The following is a 16,748-nucleotide window of genomic DNA, read 5'->3' on the forward strand; positions in this document are numbered from 1 at the left end:
ACTAATACGGCTACCCTTCTGATACTTAGTGTAAGACAGAGGGCCAAATACAACAGCTGGAGAAGCCCTGCTGTAATAAATTATAACTGGATTATGCTGGATAAGATATTCAATTAAATTGACTTCATTGGCGTTATATCAGTTTAGACTAGCTGAGGATCCGGCCCCAGTGTTTAGACAAGTTGTTAGCAGACAACCAAACATCAGTGCGATTGTGCTGGCTTTCCCAGTGTGGAGGGGTTTAAAAATGGCTGACATGCACCATCTACTGGTGGGAAGTGGCAGTCTCCTTTATAGACCCTATTAATAGACTATCCCAGCTGATACCCTGACATTTCTCTATTCCCTTATCTAAACTAAGCCCTCTCTGGATCTGTTGTGCGTCTTTTTCACTGTGGTATAGAAGAGAAGAAAAGGAAGCTGCTGTAACTTTGGTCACCTGCACTGCTTACTATAACATGTCGGCCCCCAAAGCAGAGCTGCTGAATAAAATCAGAGACTTGCCAAAAGATGTGGACAAGGAAGAGGAGCAGCTGGACATCAATGAGAAGAAGGTAAATTCACAGCATGGGTTTCTGTTGGTCTGCGTGTGCTGCTGCGGGGAGAGAGAGCTGGGGGGGGCCCTCTTTCCCCACTGTAGCCCCTCAGCACCCTCCTGCACCCCAAACTCCTCATCCCCAGCCCCACCCCAGAGCCCACACCCCCAGCCAACCTCACCCTCTGAATCTAACCCTCTGCCCCAGCCCTGATCCCCTGTTCCCTGGCCCCACTCCAGAGCCCACATCCACAGTCGGAGCCCTCCCCCCCTGCACCCAGCCCTCTGCTCCAGCCCTGAGCTCCTTCCCACACTCCGAACCCCTCGGCCCCACCCCCACCCCATGAATTTTGTTTTGTGTACCAATATGAAGTCACACATTACTTCCATATTGGTGCATATAACAAAATCAATTCCGCACATGGGAAAAATTAGAGGAAACACTGGTTCCAACTGGTGCGAATTTTGGCTTTCCTAGTGTCAGCTTGAGGTTTGCCCCAGTTGTTCTAGGTGCCATACGGTCTCTATGAAAAGAGAGTCCCTGCCCCAAAGAGCTTACAGAAGGTGGGAGAGGAAACAGAAACGTAGTGACTTGCCCAACCAAGGTCCCGGTTCAGGTAAGTGGCAGAGGCAGGAATAGAACCCAGGTCCTGTGATGCCCAGCCCAGTGCCTTGGGCTCTCTCTTGTTCCATTCTGTTGCTGAGGCTCTTGATGTCCGTTCCTAGAACTTGGTTCTGGCAGGGTTGGTGGCAGGGCTCCTAGGTTGCCAGGGGAATTCTCACCTTTGTGACCCACTAAAGATGGACACTGAAAAGCTCGCAAATCCCTGGAGGCAGGTTGTTGCTGGAGAGAACCCACACATATTTCTACGTTCTTTGCCCCCCATGACAAAAACAAATCACTGCTGTAACTTGACAGCACATTGTGTCTCACGGGACAGGATAACATAACAGTATTTTTATTCCTTCAGTGTGACAGGTTAGTTTGAACAGATTGAAATATACAAAGAGTTGCACAAGTACCCTGTGTTGTAAACACATGTGTATATACTTTGCGCACTGATCTCACACGTTGCTTGATCTAGTGTCTAGGACACTGGACTGGGAATCTGGCAACCTGGGTCTTAGTCCCAGTGTGGCAACTGGCCTGCTGTGTGAGCTTGGCCAAGTCCCTTCACCTCTCAATGCTAGTTTCCCTTCTGTGTCTGCTCCCAGCCATTGTCTGTCTTGTCTACAGTGATTGTAAACTCCTTGGGGCAGGGTCTGTCTCTTATTATGTGTATGTACAAGGCCTAGATAGAAGGGGAACCCAATCTCATTTGGGCCATCTAGGTGCACCCGGAATACAAATAATTAAAGATAGAATTGGGAAGCCCCATTTCATAGGAAATTTAAAATAAACCTCAGCAATGTGCTAGAAAATGTTCTGTAGGGAGCAATCCAACCCTGGCAGTGTAATATAGCTAAGGTAACAGGCCTTGTCTCGTTTCTATGATTCTGCAGAGATGCGGGATAATAACTGCACACTGAATAAATGATTTGACAACGCGCAAGTAATCATAAACATTTAGCTTGTGCCTTCGGCCCCACTTAACACCTGGTTTAAATAATTAGCCTAGTCCACAGTTTGTAGCACACTTCACTTTAAAGCTACTAGTTACAGCCAGTCCAAGTTTTGCAGCATTGGATTAATTCTTTGAGTGCTGTTGAACATAGCTAACGCCCATCCGCCCGTATCAACAAAAAGACAGAAGGATAAGGGGTTGAGCTAATAATTCAGATGCATGTAGTGAAGGATTGACAAGCCAGCAAGTAGGTGTGAGCCTGCCAGAAGAGGACAAGTCCCAAGAATCAAAGGTTACATTTGCGTGGGAAAACAGAAATGGATCTGAGTAATTAGCGAGATTGCTTTGGCATGTTTGTTGGGCGTTTGTGTGAAGTAACATTTGCATAGGTATTATGAGGGGAAGCAGCTACTCCAAGAGGTCATTTGAGTAAACCAAGCACATTCCATTGTAAATATGCAAAGGACTGTGTGAGCTGGCATTTGGAAGGGCAGGGGAGTCACTGATTAATGAATACAAAGCAAGTGCTTTCAGGTCCATTTCAGACTCCTAGGCATTCCAGGACAAAGCTCTGATTAAAAGGTATGTTTGCTCCCGGCCTCCACCCCCAGCACCTGACACTGTCCTGGTACCAGGGGCTCAAGGACAGGGACTATATACAGACAACATTCTGAATGACCTGTCATGGTTCTCCAGCAAAACTTGCAGATCACCAGTGAATGGCGCCAATGCAGCGCGTTCCGGGCCTGATCCAAAGCTTGTGGCAGTCAATAGAAATGCTCCCATTGGGCTTTAGACCAGGCCCTTTGAGTGGCTCTGTGGTGTTTTCCCATTTGCCACTGTAATAATTCATAAGCTTTCGTGAGCTACAGCTCTAAGGTGCCACAAGTACTCCTTTTCTTTTTGCAAATACAGACTAACACGGCTGCTACTCTGAAACCTGTAATAATTCAGCTGCCTTCTTTGCTCCTTTGGCTCCCGACGCTTTTGCCCCCCATTTCCCAGGCGCTTGAATTCTAGCTGGGTCACTACAACGGCACCTTGCAAAAGACAAGGGACCTCGGTTCTGTTCTCCCGTATGCCGGTGTGAATCTGGAGTGAATTCACTGAAGCCACTGGAGCTACCCAGGAGCAAATGAGCCGAGGCTCAGGACAAACAGTTTGGCACAAGGAGGTTCTGCCACCCAGCCCAGTTTAATAGGATGAGCCTGAATTCAGCTGATGATGTCCTGTGTCCCAGCCGCACAGCTAATGGTTTCACATTGCCCAAAAGCGGGGGCCCATCTGTAGCATACAGTAGAAACATATTCTTTCCTACTGAGGAGCAAACTTGGTCTGCAGTCAGAAGTATTAGTGCCAGGGGGTGCTGTTTGGTATTTGCTTGGCTGTTGTATGGTGGGGGGGGGGTCAGAGTAGCAAAGGATTCTTGATCACATGTGGTGAGACCAGTGTGGTCCTCTTATGTGTTTAGAATGACTGGATCCTCAGCTACAGCCAAGGAGCACAAAGATGCTCTTTTCACTCCCATTATCCTGGAGCTGCTCTGTGCCTCTTGGCTCTCTAGCATGGATTACAACAGTCTGAAGGCTGCTCTAAACTACATCAACTGCCAAAGGCAACAAGGGGTTGTTAGGGCAGGGGTTCCCAAACTGGGGGCCGCAGCCTAAAGGTGGGCCATGGCATAGTCCCGGGTGGTCAGCCATGAGTGGAGTTTGGGAGGGGCATGGGGAATGTTGCCCCCACCAAACTGTATTTGTTGGCAGAGTGCTGCTGGAGATGGCCTGTGCCTTGGGCTGGAAGAGGGCAAAGCAGTGCTGCCAAATGGAGGGCAAGGAGAAGGCGGTGGCTCCCAGGGTGGCTGGAGGAGGCTGGAAGGTTCACGGCTGTTTCTGCTCTGAGTTGCCGCACCCATGATCAGTGAGTGTCAGGCTCTTTGGAGTATTGGTCCCGTGGCTCCCCCAGGTACCAGGACTCGGTGGTGCCACTCGGTTTCCACCTGGATGATGCCATGATGGGGACCGTCAAGGAAACGGCTGGGCCTCTTCCTGACAGTGGCAGCCCTCAAGCCCTTTCCTCATTCCCAGGTGGGGGGGGCCGGGAGGCACCCCAGAGTGCTGGGTGTTTGACTGAGGCAGGTGACAAGATCAAGGCTGCTGCAGGTGACAAGATCAAGGCACTCAGCAGGCTGCTGAGGCTGGAGGTGTTGGCAGGGGCTAGCTGTGGCACCTGCATGGCCCCTTCGCCCCTTGCACTGGCCCTGGTTTCTGCTGAGGCGAGGGGCAGCTCACGCCCAGTGATGCCCCTCTCCCTGACGGCCGAATGTTAATAGTGGGCTGCAGTGCCCATTGCAGCTGCACCAGTGAGACGCTGGGGAAAAAAATTGGGAACCCTGCACTAGGGCATAGGAATTCCCAAGCCACGCCCCTTTTCCATGGCCACACCCCCTGCACTGGCTGCAACAGAGTTTGGTGAAGGAGCAGCTATGGTGGTTCAGATAATCCCCCTGAGGATCTGCCTGCACTGGGAAGGCTGAATTCACCGAGATTAGAGCCACTTTGCAAGGGGAGAGCATTGCAAAGTGACCAAAGCACAACCCAGGATCAGAGCCATTCTTACGATGTGTTTGTATTCCAGTAGCTCTGAGGCCCCAGTCACAGCTGGGCCCCATTGGACTAGGTTCTGCACAAACACATAGGAAGATACAGTCCCTACCCTGATGAGCTTACAGTGTAATGCTAATGAATCAGGAGCTGAGCCTATAATTTCTCTTCCCCCTTCCAAAAACCGTTCTGCATTAGTACCCAACAACCAGTCATCTTCCCCTTGGAGATTCCCAGCTATAAAATGAAATGACTTAGCTGTGCCTCACCACTGTGAACCTGGGCAGCTGAAATCTATGGTTAAGAGTATTTGTTCATATTTCACTGACCCTCGGCCCTGCCACAGAAATGCTAATGGACTCGGCAATCAGAAAACTAACTGCTGGTGACAGCTCTAGACTCCCAACAGATCTGTGAATCATGCAGCCATCTGGTGGTAACCGGCTAAACGATACTGTATTAATTAGATAGAGGGACGTTTGCATTGAAAATCACCTCTAATGGGCATCTCTTTGCTTTAAAAGACCACTTCCAAGCATCCCCAGAGTTTCCACTACAGTTTGTTTGACGGTAGTGAAAGATCCACTTTATTTGAAGCACAGAGTCTGCCTACATGAAATTACCGGCACTTCTGATAGAAGGAGAGTTGTTCCTTGAAACGTTTCAATACCCCAGGAACTTACTCTTTGGAATGAGACCTCATATTGTACCCTGTAGCCTCTGTGTGCAATGCATATTCAACTAGCTATAATGATATATTATTACTCCATAGGAAGCTGAAAGCAAAAGCAGAACACGTGGTGTTCCAACGGCTCCTGATGCACACTCTGCTGTGGCTAACTGCTAAGTGAAAGCAGAACTGTAGCATTACCAGCCTCATTCCAGGGAATACATGTACTCATTGCTTTCCTCCAAATCCTAATCGGAATCAGGCACTCCAGGACATGCACAGTATGGCTGCACTTGAGGGTGATTTTCCCATTGGCTGTGGAACAGCTGCAGGGGTTTTCACAAAATGAGCTTTAACTCTCCTTCAGAAGAACTTTGGGTGGGGGATAGCTCAGTGGTTTGAGCATTGGCCTGCTAAACCCAGGATTGTGAGTTCAATCCTTGAGGGGGCCATTTAGGGATCTGGGGCAAAAATTGGGGATTGGTCCTACTTTGAGCAAGAGGTTGGACTAGATGACCTCCTGAGGTCCCTTCCAACCCTGATATTCTATTCTATGATGGTAAAGCTATATGCTGGTTTGTTTCTCTTTGCCGAGGGCCACTTCAGCCCAGGCGGTGGGTTCTGCCAAGGGAGAAATGCCATAGCTCTGGCTGAAGCTGAAATTGAAAGTGGCACTTGCTCCTGATGCTGAGGTTTCTAAGTCCTTCAGAGGCCCAAGCTTTTAGCACTTTATAGTACAATCTAAGAGGACAAAAATAGGAGGGAAAAACATGACAAGTTTTTTTTCTCTTTTCCCTCGAGGCTTTTTGAGCCAGCATGCACTATGCAGCTAACAACTTGCAGCCCTGGCATTTGTTACCCCGTAACAACCCTGGCCAGAGTCTTGGTTAATTAGTCATGATTGCTCCCTTTTTTCAATCAATTTTTAAAATAATGTTTATTTGAACAAAGGACAGTGCAAAAAGTAACATGCAAACAAGAATCCTGAAGGTGTGGGAGTGTGATATTGGCCCAGATTGTTAAAGGTACTTAAGTGCCTAACTCTCATAGATTTCAATATATACAGTTTTATAAAGCACTCTTCATCCAGAGATCTCAAAGCACTTTACAAAGGAAGGGAAGTTTCAATATTCCCTCTAAGGTATATCAAGTGGTGCATCAAGGTGTGGCACCAAAAATCTTGCCCAGTCATTACAAAAGCAGGTTATGATTTGGGCTACTAGGCAAGTAAAGCGGTATCCTAATATCATTTGGCCAACAGCTCAAACCTTCTCCCATTGAGTTTCACTGTCTCCTCCATTTCCTCTTCTCTCTCCAGCTCATCCCACTGTGATCATTGTCAGCATTTGCTGAATTTTCATTCTAACGGGACCAGGCCCATGTTTTCATATGGTCACACAGACAGCACAGCATACACCATAAAGACCAGTAATAATTTTTCCCTCCTACCAGGCTGAGCTCATCACGAGTTTGTCCCACAAACTGGAGATCTTGAAGGAAGCTAAGGAGAGCCTGCTAGAAGACATCAAGCTGAATAATGCCCTGGGAGAGGAGGTGGAGGTGTTGATCAGCAAGTTATGCAAGCCCAACGAGTTTGACAAATACAAGATGTTCATAGGCGACCTGGATAAAGTGGTGAACCTCTTGCTCTCTCTCTCAGGGCGTCTGGCCCGGGTAGAGAACGTTTTGAGCAGCCTAGGTGAAGATGTGAATACTGAAGAGCGGGTATGTCTCTTTTTGTAAACTTTAGAACATTGGTGATTTTCAGAGTGCTGAACAAATGGGTGATTAGAATAACACACACATATAGGCTGGGACTTTCAAACGGGTTTCAAGGAGTTAGGTGTGTCAACGGGAACCGGGCCTCCAAGTCTCTTAGGAACCTTTGAAACTCCCAGCCATATATAGGATTGTAGCCTCCAAAGTGGAGCCAACAGTTGAGCCTGTTCCATGGGTATAAAAAACACGATTCTGGCCCCACGAATCTTGGCTGATATTTTGTACAAATGACTCTCGCCCCGTGTATCTTGGCAATGTAAAAAAAAGAATTTATTTTGACTGGTCTTACCATCAGCTGTGCAAGCTGAACTGCAGATGAAGCAGCACATAGCTGGACAAATGGTGGTCTCTTGGCTCCAGCTAACCATGTTTTAGCCCTGTGTGGCCAGACCATGCTCGCGGGGCAAAAGCATGGTAGAAACCATGGCTCGATCGTGTTTTGTTAACAATTTCTAACCCCATCTGCACTATGTTGGCCATGCTGTATGAAGTATTGGTCCTAGGATATTGGAGACACAAAGTAGGTGACGTAATATCTTTTATTGGACCAACTTCTATTGGTGAGAGAGACAAGAAGAGCTCTGTGTAAACTCGAAAGCTTGTCTCTCTCACCAACAGAAGATGGTTCAATAAAAGATATGACCTCACCCACCATTTTGACCAAACAGTTTCAGAGTATGACTGAGTAGGATTCATATTTGAGCCGCAGTGAAATGTTACTCCCCTTCTCCATGTGTGTGACCTTGAAAGAGGGAAGCATAGTCCCCAGGCCATCACTGCCAGAGGAGGGAAAGGCTGTCTGTGGGGAGGGGAAGAGGTCGTGGGATTAGCACTGTGATGTTAATTCCCTGTCTCTGATGTGGCAGAGCTCTCTGAATGAGAAGAGGAAGCTGCTGGCTGGCCAGCATGAGGATGCCCGGGAGCTGAAGGAGAACCTGGACCGGCGAGAACGTGTGGTCTTGGACATCTTGGGCAATTACCTCTCGGAGGAGCAGCTCCAGGAGTACCAGCACTTTGTGAAGATGAAGTCCGCGCTTCTCATAGAGCAGCGGGAGCTGGACGACAAGATTAAATTGGGTCAGGAACAGCTCAAGTGCCTGACGGAAAGCCTCCCTACAGACTTCATCCTCACGGACACAACAGCAGCAGCGGCTCCAGCCACAGCAGCCACAACCCCCCCGGGGGTCAGCAGTAGTTTACCTACACCATCGGCCTCTTCACTTTAACCTTTCCCGGACAAGCCTCGGGTACAGCTCTTCTGCTTGAGTTTATTTAATCAGCATACTTTTCGGAGAGCTCTCAACAATTACAATGGAGCGATGGATTTAAAAAGAGAATCCAAGGAAGGAAAAAACCAGTAATAAAGTCTTTGTTTTCCTCTCCCTATGCCATCGCCCCGAGAGCTCACTATGAAAACTTAATCCAGCCTGGCTCACTCTAGAGGGAGGTGAAAGATTTCTCTGGCTACAAGGTATGAGGAGGAGGCACTTATTTTTGAATGGGCCAGCTCATCATGAACAAAGATGTCATCTTTGGTAACATGGCATGGTTGCCTCTGCTTCCCCCCCACCCCAACATCTCAATCAGAGTGAGGCACTATCGTTAAATAATGAAGGATCTGAAAGAATGAAGCCTTAAAAATAAAACCAACCCATGATGCTCCTGAACGTTATCGATATTTATATTTTTTAAAAACAAGACAGAATGTGTAAGTTGTTGTACATATGCTAGTCACTTACTTGAGTCTTGGTTCTGTATGTAGAAAATGCATTTAATTTTGTATTTTGTGAAAACTTAACAAAAAGAGGAATCTCCAAAGATAGTCACACCCTAGAATGGAGCATCTTTTCCGGGGGCTTTTTACATAATAAAGGGCTACCAGAAAAAGCTTCAACCTGTTTCAACATTTGCTGAATATACCAGTAAGTGTCCTTGTGAAGGAGACTTTGCCCAGCAAAGTATAATCTATCCTCTTCTGGATCCCGTGGCTTGATACATCCAGAGTTTAAACAAGCACTTGTGTGAACCAAGCAACTCAGGAGTCAAAGTTAGGGTGAAGCAAAAAGATTCCCTTCTGGTTCTGGATTCACAGATGATTTAAGACAATACAAAGGCAAGATCTGTGCTAAAAGCAACCTGAAGGTTGTTAGTTTGATTTGGGAGAGGGTCTTTAAAGGGCATTACATACATATACATATTTTTCTAAAGGGGATGACGTACACACCAGCATTTCTTTTAAGAACAGTAATACCTCATTTATCTGGACCCATTTTATCTGAAATCCCCTAATGGCTAACAGTGGGTTACATGCCCCAGCGTGAATAGCTTGCATTTAAGTCTTCTGCCTACCCCAAAAGCTCATTTGTCCTAGTTAGATAAATGGGGTTTCTGCTGTAGGGTTAGCGAGTCATTTCTCAGTCAGTCTAACCTGGGACAACCAAATTTGCCCAACTGAACATCACTTGGGCAACTTACCCAGAGCTCCAGGGCTGCAGGTACTTTGCATTAAGCAAAGCAGATTGGAAATGGCCTCCTTTTTAAGACAGTTGGTGTTATCTCACTTATGGAGCATTGAATTCTTGGACCTCTAGTTCTCCAAGGCGTTGACCATGTCTCCCCAACTCTTTCCACCACCACTGCCCTCCCCATTAAAGATGAGGGAATCCATGGACTGCGTTGTAGAAAGCCATGGGCTACATTAGACTCATAAGACACAGTTTGGTCACTCTGGTCTAACCTCGTAGAAATTTTATGTTGCTTCTGCTGTTTAAGCTGCTCCTTCTTGAGTTTGTGTTTGTTCATCCCATCATACTGCAAGAGGGCCTCAGATACCAATGCCCCCAAAGGCTTTGACATGCATGGTTTGTAAGACCTTCATGCAATTAATTTATGTTTCAACAGTAAACAGTGAAAATGAGAGTGTGCATTGTTTATACTGCTGTTTTTAAGGACCTTTTTTGTGAAGCAAGTGCTCCCTGCAGACTTCAAATGTATTGCTGCCTTGGGAAGCATGGCTGAGCTAGAGCATGCTACTACCTTGCTGCCATATGAAATTTCAGCCCTCGCATACCCTGAAGGTGATCTTCCCTGTGTGTTACAGGATGTCTCTGGAGGAACAAAGCAATTGCATGTCACTATGGCATGCAGAATTTTTTTTGAAAGGAAGAAACTAGGGATAGTCCAAACAGAGCCAAAAAGACCATTTTAGCTGTTTCTTGACTTGAACATGGTTCTGCCCCACAAAGCGTTTTGTAAGGCCCCTCAAGTCAGAGAGAACCTCCCTTTAAAAGTCCCCTAGCACTAGATAGGTCTGTCACTTTACTCAGTGTCGATTTGCACCAGCTGAGGATCTGGCCCTCTGGCTCATACTCCCCTCAGTCCACATGCTCAGCTTCTGGGGAAGTCAGTTGTCACTGTGTGTATGCACTGGGGTTAGTATATAAGTCGTTTAGAGGTTAACCTTCAATCACACCAGCAACTGTCATTGAGGCAAATGATCATTTTCATTTATACAGCGGAAAGTAAATTACTGTCCATATTGGAATTATAAGCATATATCAAGAAAAGAATGGATCCTTTTATTGTTACTAAACTCTGAGCAACTAGTACTGTCTGTACATTCATGTGGATGCTGTATTTTGGGTACCCATTCCTGGCAATCTTCCTGAAGGAAGTTCCACCATCCCTTTGCCCTGTGTTTCATTGCGATGAGTTAAGGTTTGGGTTTCAGGAAGGAAGTTTGCACAACCTTATATAAACATTGTTCTGCTAATTCTCTGGAGTTTTCTGAGTCATTAAATTGGGGAAAGAACATTTTGCCATGTACCTGGAGAAAATTAAACATTTGTCAGTCTCATTGAGTTTGCTTCTAAGTGCCTTTAGCTGGAGAGGAAACCTATTTATTGCCTCATTTCCCATGATGCATTCCTGTTCCCTTAATTAGAAGTAGCATAAAGTGGAAACCTCTTAAATGTATAGAGAAGAACATACATGGAACAGCTGTGCACGGTGCAGAGTTTCACTATAACTATTTGCACATTGCAATGCATTGAAACAAATCAGAACATTCGGCTTTCAGCCCTGGGTGTAGCTACGGTGACGTGGCTGCACTGGTGCAAACCCCTAATTTAGACACACCGAACATGTCTCACATGGGGGTAGCTTACACAGGATGCACGTCACTGTGTATTGTGGACTGCCCGTCTAGACTTGGGGTTTGAACAGATGCAGCTGCAGCGGCACACCTCAACCAGTGGCTAAAAACTAGAGACAGTTAAGAAATTTTCATCCAAAGCAGCTGAGTAACTTTTGGACCCTATGCCCCATTGATTGTCAATGGCAGTTCAGCTCCTAAAGTCACCTAGGTACTTTTTGAAAATGTTACCCGAGATTTTTGATGGGGGAAATAATTCCCTGACCAGCTCTCTTTTGATTTGGTATATCTCTGAATAGAGTTTCAGCAGCTGTCAGTTCACCAGCAGAGGGTGGGCTGTATTTACTAACTGTTTAGAATGCTCTTTCACAAGGGTCAATATGCACACAGCCTTGAGCAGTCTCTCTCTGTTTGCAAGACCCATGAGTAACAAACAAACATGTAAAGATCGGGCAAAATAGTTGTATTTGAAACAGCATTGAGTGTGTTTTCTGGGAGCAACAGCAGCAGGACCTTCCAGGATGGGCTTGTGAAGGTCCCCTGGTATGTTCATGACCTGTCCTTGTGATGGACATGGTTTGGTTTTGTTTCTTGGGATGACTTGTGGGAGATGGGAGGAGCCCAGGAGTGGGGCAATTTTGCTTTTCTTTCTTTCCTCTGGGCAAGTCTGCTGAAGCCAAAAGTTCAGGTGGTGACACGCAGGCAGATCTTCTCCCTGCTCAGAAGAGATTCACCATGTTTTGTTTTACAAGGTTGGATTCCATTCAAAACTTAAGTCAACCACGTGAAAACTTAATTGACAGCTTTGGGCTAGGATTAAATAAGGTATTTTAATGTGCAGTTCAAAAGCAGTGTCCCTGTTTGGGATCCAGACGCTCACTCTGTTCTCCTCCCTTTGCACAGCTGAATAATGACCAATTTACGTAAAAGGTACAGGTGTTCTTCCTTCTCCTGGGTGCCTTTGCACTACATTCTCGGCTCACGTGTATGGTTTTGGCCATGGAGAGAGTGATCTTGCTGCTGACTAATTCTGTAATCTGATATCTTCCATATTCTGTTTTGATCTTCCACCCTGCACAACGAATTTGGACTAAATCATCCCAGCTGTCCATACCAGAGCAGGGAGGGGAAGCTGAGCCATTGGGAATGTTTTGTGCCTAGCCATCATGGAGCCATGGAGACAGCAGCACCAGGGGTCTTGCAAATCCCTGCATGCCGGCAGTGGATGTGAATGCAGCCCCCAAGGTAGAGAAACAGTAATGCTTGGCTTCTGGTATCACTAATCTGTGCTCGTTCTTGGGCAGGCTGTCAGGTGCTCATTGCTGGTGGGTATCATAGGCTGGGAGCGGCTGTGCCTCCCCAAACAGCCAGGTGTGGCCACGCCCACGCTCGCCCACCCCCCCCCCCCCGGCCTTCCCTGTCCTGCTTCCCATTCTGCGGCTCCCCCGTGCGGTGGTCCTCAGGCCATGCTGCCTGCCCTCCTGGTGCTCCAGCTCTGGGGGGGGAGGGGGAACTGGGGCAGCATAGCCCATCCTCCTGGCATTGGGGGGAGGGCTGGGGCTGCACTGCCCTCCCTCCCAGGGCTGAGGCCGCACCTCCTGGCACTGGAGGGCTGGAGCCACTCTGCCCGCCCTGCTAGGTAACGTCAAGTAAAATCCTAATGAAGACCAAACAGATTGGTTATCAGGTCAAGGTAGGTCCTAAGATCCCCCATAGTCTTTCTCTTGACCTGCTAACTCATGAAAGCTACATATTGCCTCGTCTTCGCTAGGATTTTACCTCAGGTTACAGAGTAGCAGCCGTGTTAGTCTGTATTCGCAAAAAGAAAAGGAGGACTTGTGGCACCTTAGAGATTAACAAATTTATTAGAGCATAAGCTTTCGTGAGCTACAGCTCACTTCACCAAATGCATCCGATGAAGTGAGCTGTAGCTCACGAAAGCTTATGCTCTAATAAATTTGTTAGTCTCTAAGGTGCCACAAGTCCTCCTTTTCTTTTTATCTCAGGTTAGTTATCTCCAGTTAAGAACATCCTGCTTTTCCCTAGTGAGGAAGCCCCTCGGTTGGGGACCTGTACGTCTGCTGCTTACGCCTCTTCCTTTTCTGCCCACTGCTCCCTGGCCTGGGTTCAGAATACAAGCCTTAGCCCTGGGCTGTGCATGAGCTTACTTTGGTGCTAAGGGGGTCACGGCCCATACTTCCCCTGACTGTCTCATTCTCAGCAGCCAATGCTCAAGGCCAGATTAACACATAGGCAACCAAGGTATGTACCTAGGGCCCACCTTCCTGGAGGGAGCCCAAAATGGACTGGCCAGACCTGAGCGGCACTGTGACTCTGCGCGCCAGGTTGCAAAGCCATGACAGAGGGGCGGCCGGGCCAAACCTCGAAGCGTACATTTGTGTAGGGTCCAATGATGGGTTAATACAGCTCATCTTATCCTTGTGGGCAGTGGCTGGTTTATTCAATCCTGCTATTAAAACAGCAATTCTGAAGAGCCCCCAACAGAGTGCTGCTATTTTAACTGATGAGACGTGAGGCATGGGGGAGGGGACTACTCTACGCACAGGTTTCAGAGCGGTAGCCGTGTTAGTCTGTATCAGCAAAAACAACAAGGAGTCCTTGTGGCACCTTAGAGCCTAATTTATTTGGGCATAAGTCCAAATTTATTTGGATTCCAGACCATGAAAGCTTATGCCCAAATAAATGTGTTAGTCTCTAAGGTGCCACAAGGACTCCTCATTGTTTTTACTCTATGCACAGTGGACTGGGATGCAAATGTTCCTGTTTTAACTCTTCTAATGGTGACCTACTGGTTGTTGGCCAATTTCTGCTGGTTCTCTCAGTAAGGATACTGGTGTAAATTGGCACCGCTCCATTGACTTCAGCTGAAGTTCTGGTCTTGTGAAAGAATTAGTGTCCTACATCCCGAGGGGGTGTTTTTGAAAAGCAGTGAAACTGTGTAAATTTCACGGCAGCCAGGTCTAGTGCTCTAGATTGGAAGAGGATGGAGGCATGTGTCAGACAGAACAGTCCTGCAGTGTGTTGTGTAATTACAACGGGCCTTTTAAATCAGCGCTTGATAAATCCTCAAATACCTCCATTAACAGAGTAGTTGCATGGCGCAGGGGGCGGTTGGAATTGCTTTCGGCTGTCATAACATGCTGCGTGGCCTGAAATCAGCACAATCCCGGTCATCAAAACTCAGATTGGCTTTCTTTAAAAAGGGACAATACAAAGTCAATGATGGGGGATGTGGAGGTGGATTCGGCAATCACACATACGAGATTTTCCCCATGTCTAAAATCATGCTTGGGTTGGCTGATGAAAGGGATTTCATTTTCTGTGAAGGTTAGACATGAGACCATCTGATAGCAAATGCCGTGTGGTTCCAGGCCTGATTCTCCATTGGCCTTGCCCTGATGTGACTTGTGTAAAGTGGATGTTAAAAGTCAGCAGATCAGCCTGAAAGCATTTTACCCCCGCTTTGCAGAAGTTCTAAATGACCGCATGTGGGGCCAGGCAGGGCCTTTCCTAGAGAGGAGAGATTAAAAGCTTTTCCTATTGGACCCCAGAGTGGGGCCCTGGTCCATGCCTAGAGTTCCTAGGTGCTATGGTAATACAAATGATAGATACGAATATTAATAAATGAAAATGAGCAGATTAGGGGCATATCTGTTTCTCATACCCAGGTTCCCCCGTCTCTCCTACCGCCCTCTCCCAGGCTCGCCTGAAAGCTAAACTCGATTAACAGACGAAAGGTGCTTCCATTATAACCAACCTAAAGTGTGTAATACAAACCCCAAGGTCAATCTCTCGGTGTTCTGGCAGTGTGGATTGGCCGTGTACTTGCAGCCTTGGTGCTCATGTTTTCCCCTCAGACTGCACTTACACTTGGTAGGAGCCTCCCTTGTCAGAGCACAACACTCAGGTGTTTTCTAATGCAATGTCACTGCCTCATGAAGATCACTTGTGTTATGTATTTGTATGTTTTCATGCAGCTAATGTGGGCACCAGGATCTCTCTCTTACCCCAACAGGTGCAGACAAATTCTGCCCTTGCTAGTCATGAATCTTCAGTACACGTTGCAGGCATTTAACTGAGGGTAGAACTTGGCCTGTGGGGTCAGAAACAAACTGCTCAGCCAGGCCATAGCCAGACCAGCAGCCTGTCTGCATGTGGCCAACACTCTCTCTAGCTAGCACTGAGGCTCTTTAGTATCGCGATCACCAATGCTAAAATCTTAGTAAATGCCTCCTTTTCTTCCATGGCATGTTACCATGCAAAAAAAGAGTTGGAGCAGCCTGCTTGTAGTGCCAAGATTATGCACGTGTTCTTTGCTAGATTTGTTGTTTGGTAGTGTTGCATTAGTTGCTGGCACCCTTTTGCAGTATGTTGGAGAGGGAAGCTGGGGGAAGAGAGAGAGATGTCTCTTTGGACGCAGGGATAAGGGCACAATTATTTTCCAGCTCATCATAAGGAAATTTTGAAAGTTTGAGCAGTCAATCTCATCGCTGCTTACGGACAATTTTACTTACTTTGCACAGCTTGGCTATACACGTCATATTTTCAGCTGCTTTCCATGATTCTTAAAATGACTTTTTTTTTTCCTTCTCCTGTGTTGGGGTTGCCAATCAGTTTACAATTTAAGGTTATTGTTATCATATAGCATTATGTGTAATTATGACTTGAAATACGTATTTGTTGACATGTAAGAACCACTTAACTGACACTGACAATAAAAGAAATGCTATCAAATACTCCATAAACTGATGTCTCGTAAATCAAATGAAGGGGAAGAGAAAGGAAAGGTATTTTTTCCTTCTCATTTGTTCCAATGCAAAAATGTATCTTAGAATTGAAATCCAGAGAATCAAAACTTCAGCTGCTGTAAATAGGAACCGGCTTAAGGAGTTACTAAGAGATCAAAATACAGGAGAAGTTAGGTAATGAAAAATGTTGATGTTTCCATTTGACAGGATTCAAAATAGATCCCTTTGCCAATTTTGGCCAAATTTTCCATGATCTGTTTTACCAAAATTTTCAAAAAATGTCTGTGTACTGAAAATGCGGTTTGCAGTACAAAAACAGTTTTTGGTAAATGAAAAAATTTGAATAAAATTTAAAAAAAAAAAACACTTCAATATACTATCAAAATTTCAATAATATCGACGATGTTTTCCAAAAGTTTCATTTTGTAAAGGCTGTTTTTCAATAACACTTCTTTTGTGCAAATATGTCAACCAGCTTCAGTTACCAGCATGGCTCGTTCATGCTAAATGTTACATTGGTGGCTAGGCCTTTTTCCTCCTTGTTTAAATGTTTTCAGCCATGACTAGCAGCATCATATCTTCCTAATCTTCACTTCCCCTACAGGCTTCACTCTCCCCTGCCGTGACTTATCTTTACCTTTTTCCAGACACTCTCCAGGGGATAAGTAGACTATGCA

General features: G+C 46.4%; 1 protein-coding gene across 1 annotated transcript in view; it reads left to right on the plus strand.

The window, feature by feature from the left end:
* SHROOM3 (shroom family member 3) overlaps window positions 1-16,064 on the plus strand; it is a 108,349-nt gene extending 92,285 nt beyond the window's left edge. The window contains exons 8-11 of the mRNA XM_043513206.1: window positions 404-554; window positions 6,823-7,095; window positions 8,016-13,086; window positions 13,309-16,064. Coding sequence (XP_043369141.1) covers window positions 404-554; window positions 6,823-7,095; window positions 8,016-8,375 — 784 coding nt within the window. The 3' untranslated portion in view covers window positions 8,376-13,086; window positions 13,309-16,064. The remainder of the gene's footprint in view (window positions 1-403; window positions 555-6,822; window positions 7,096-8,015; window positions 13,087-13,308) is intronic.
* The last annotated feature ends 684 nt before the right edge of the window (window positions 16,065-16,748 follow it).

Source organism: Dermochelys coriacea, chromosome 4 (genome assembly GCF_009764565.3).
Source record: "Dermochelys coriacea isolate rDerCor1 chromosome 4, rDerCor1.pri.v4, whole genome shotgun sequence".
Classification (NCBI taxonomy): Eukaryota; Metazoa; Chordata; order Testudines; family Dermochelyidae; genus Dermochelys; species Dermochelys coriacea.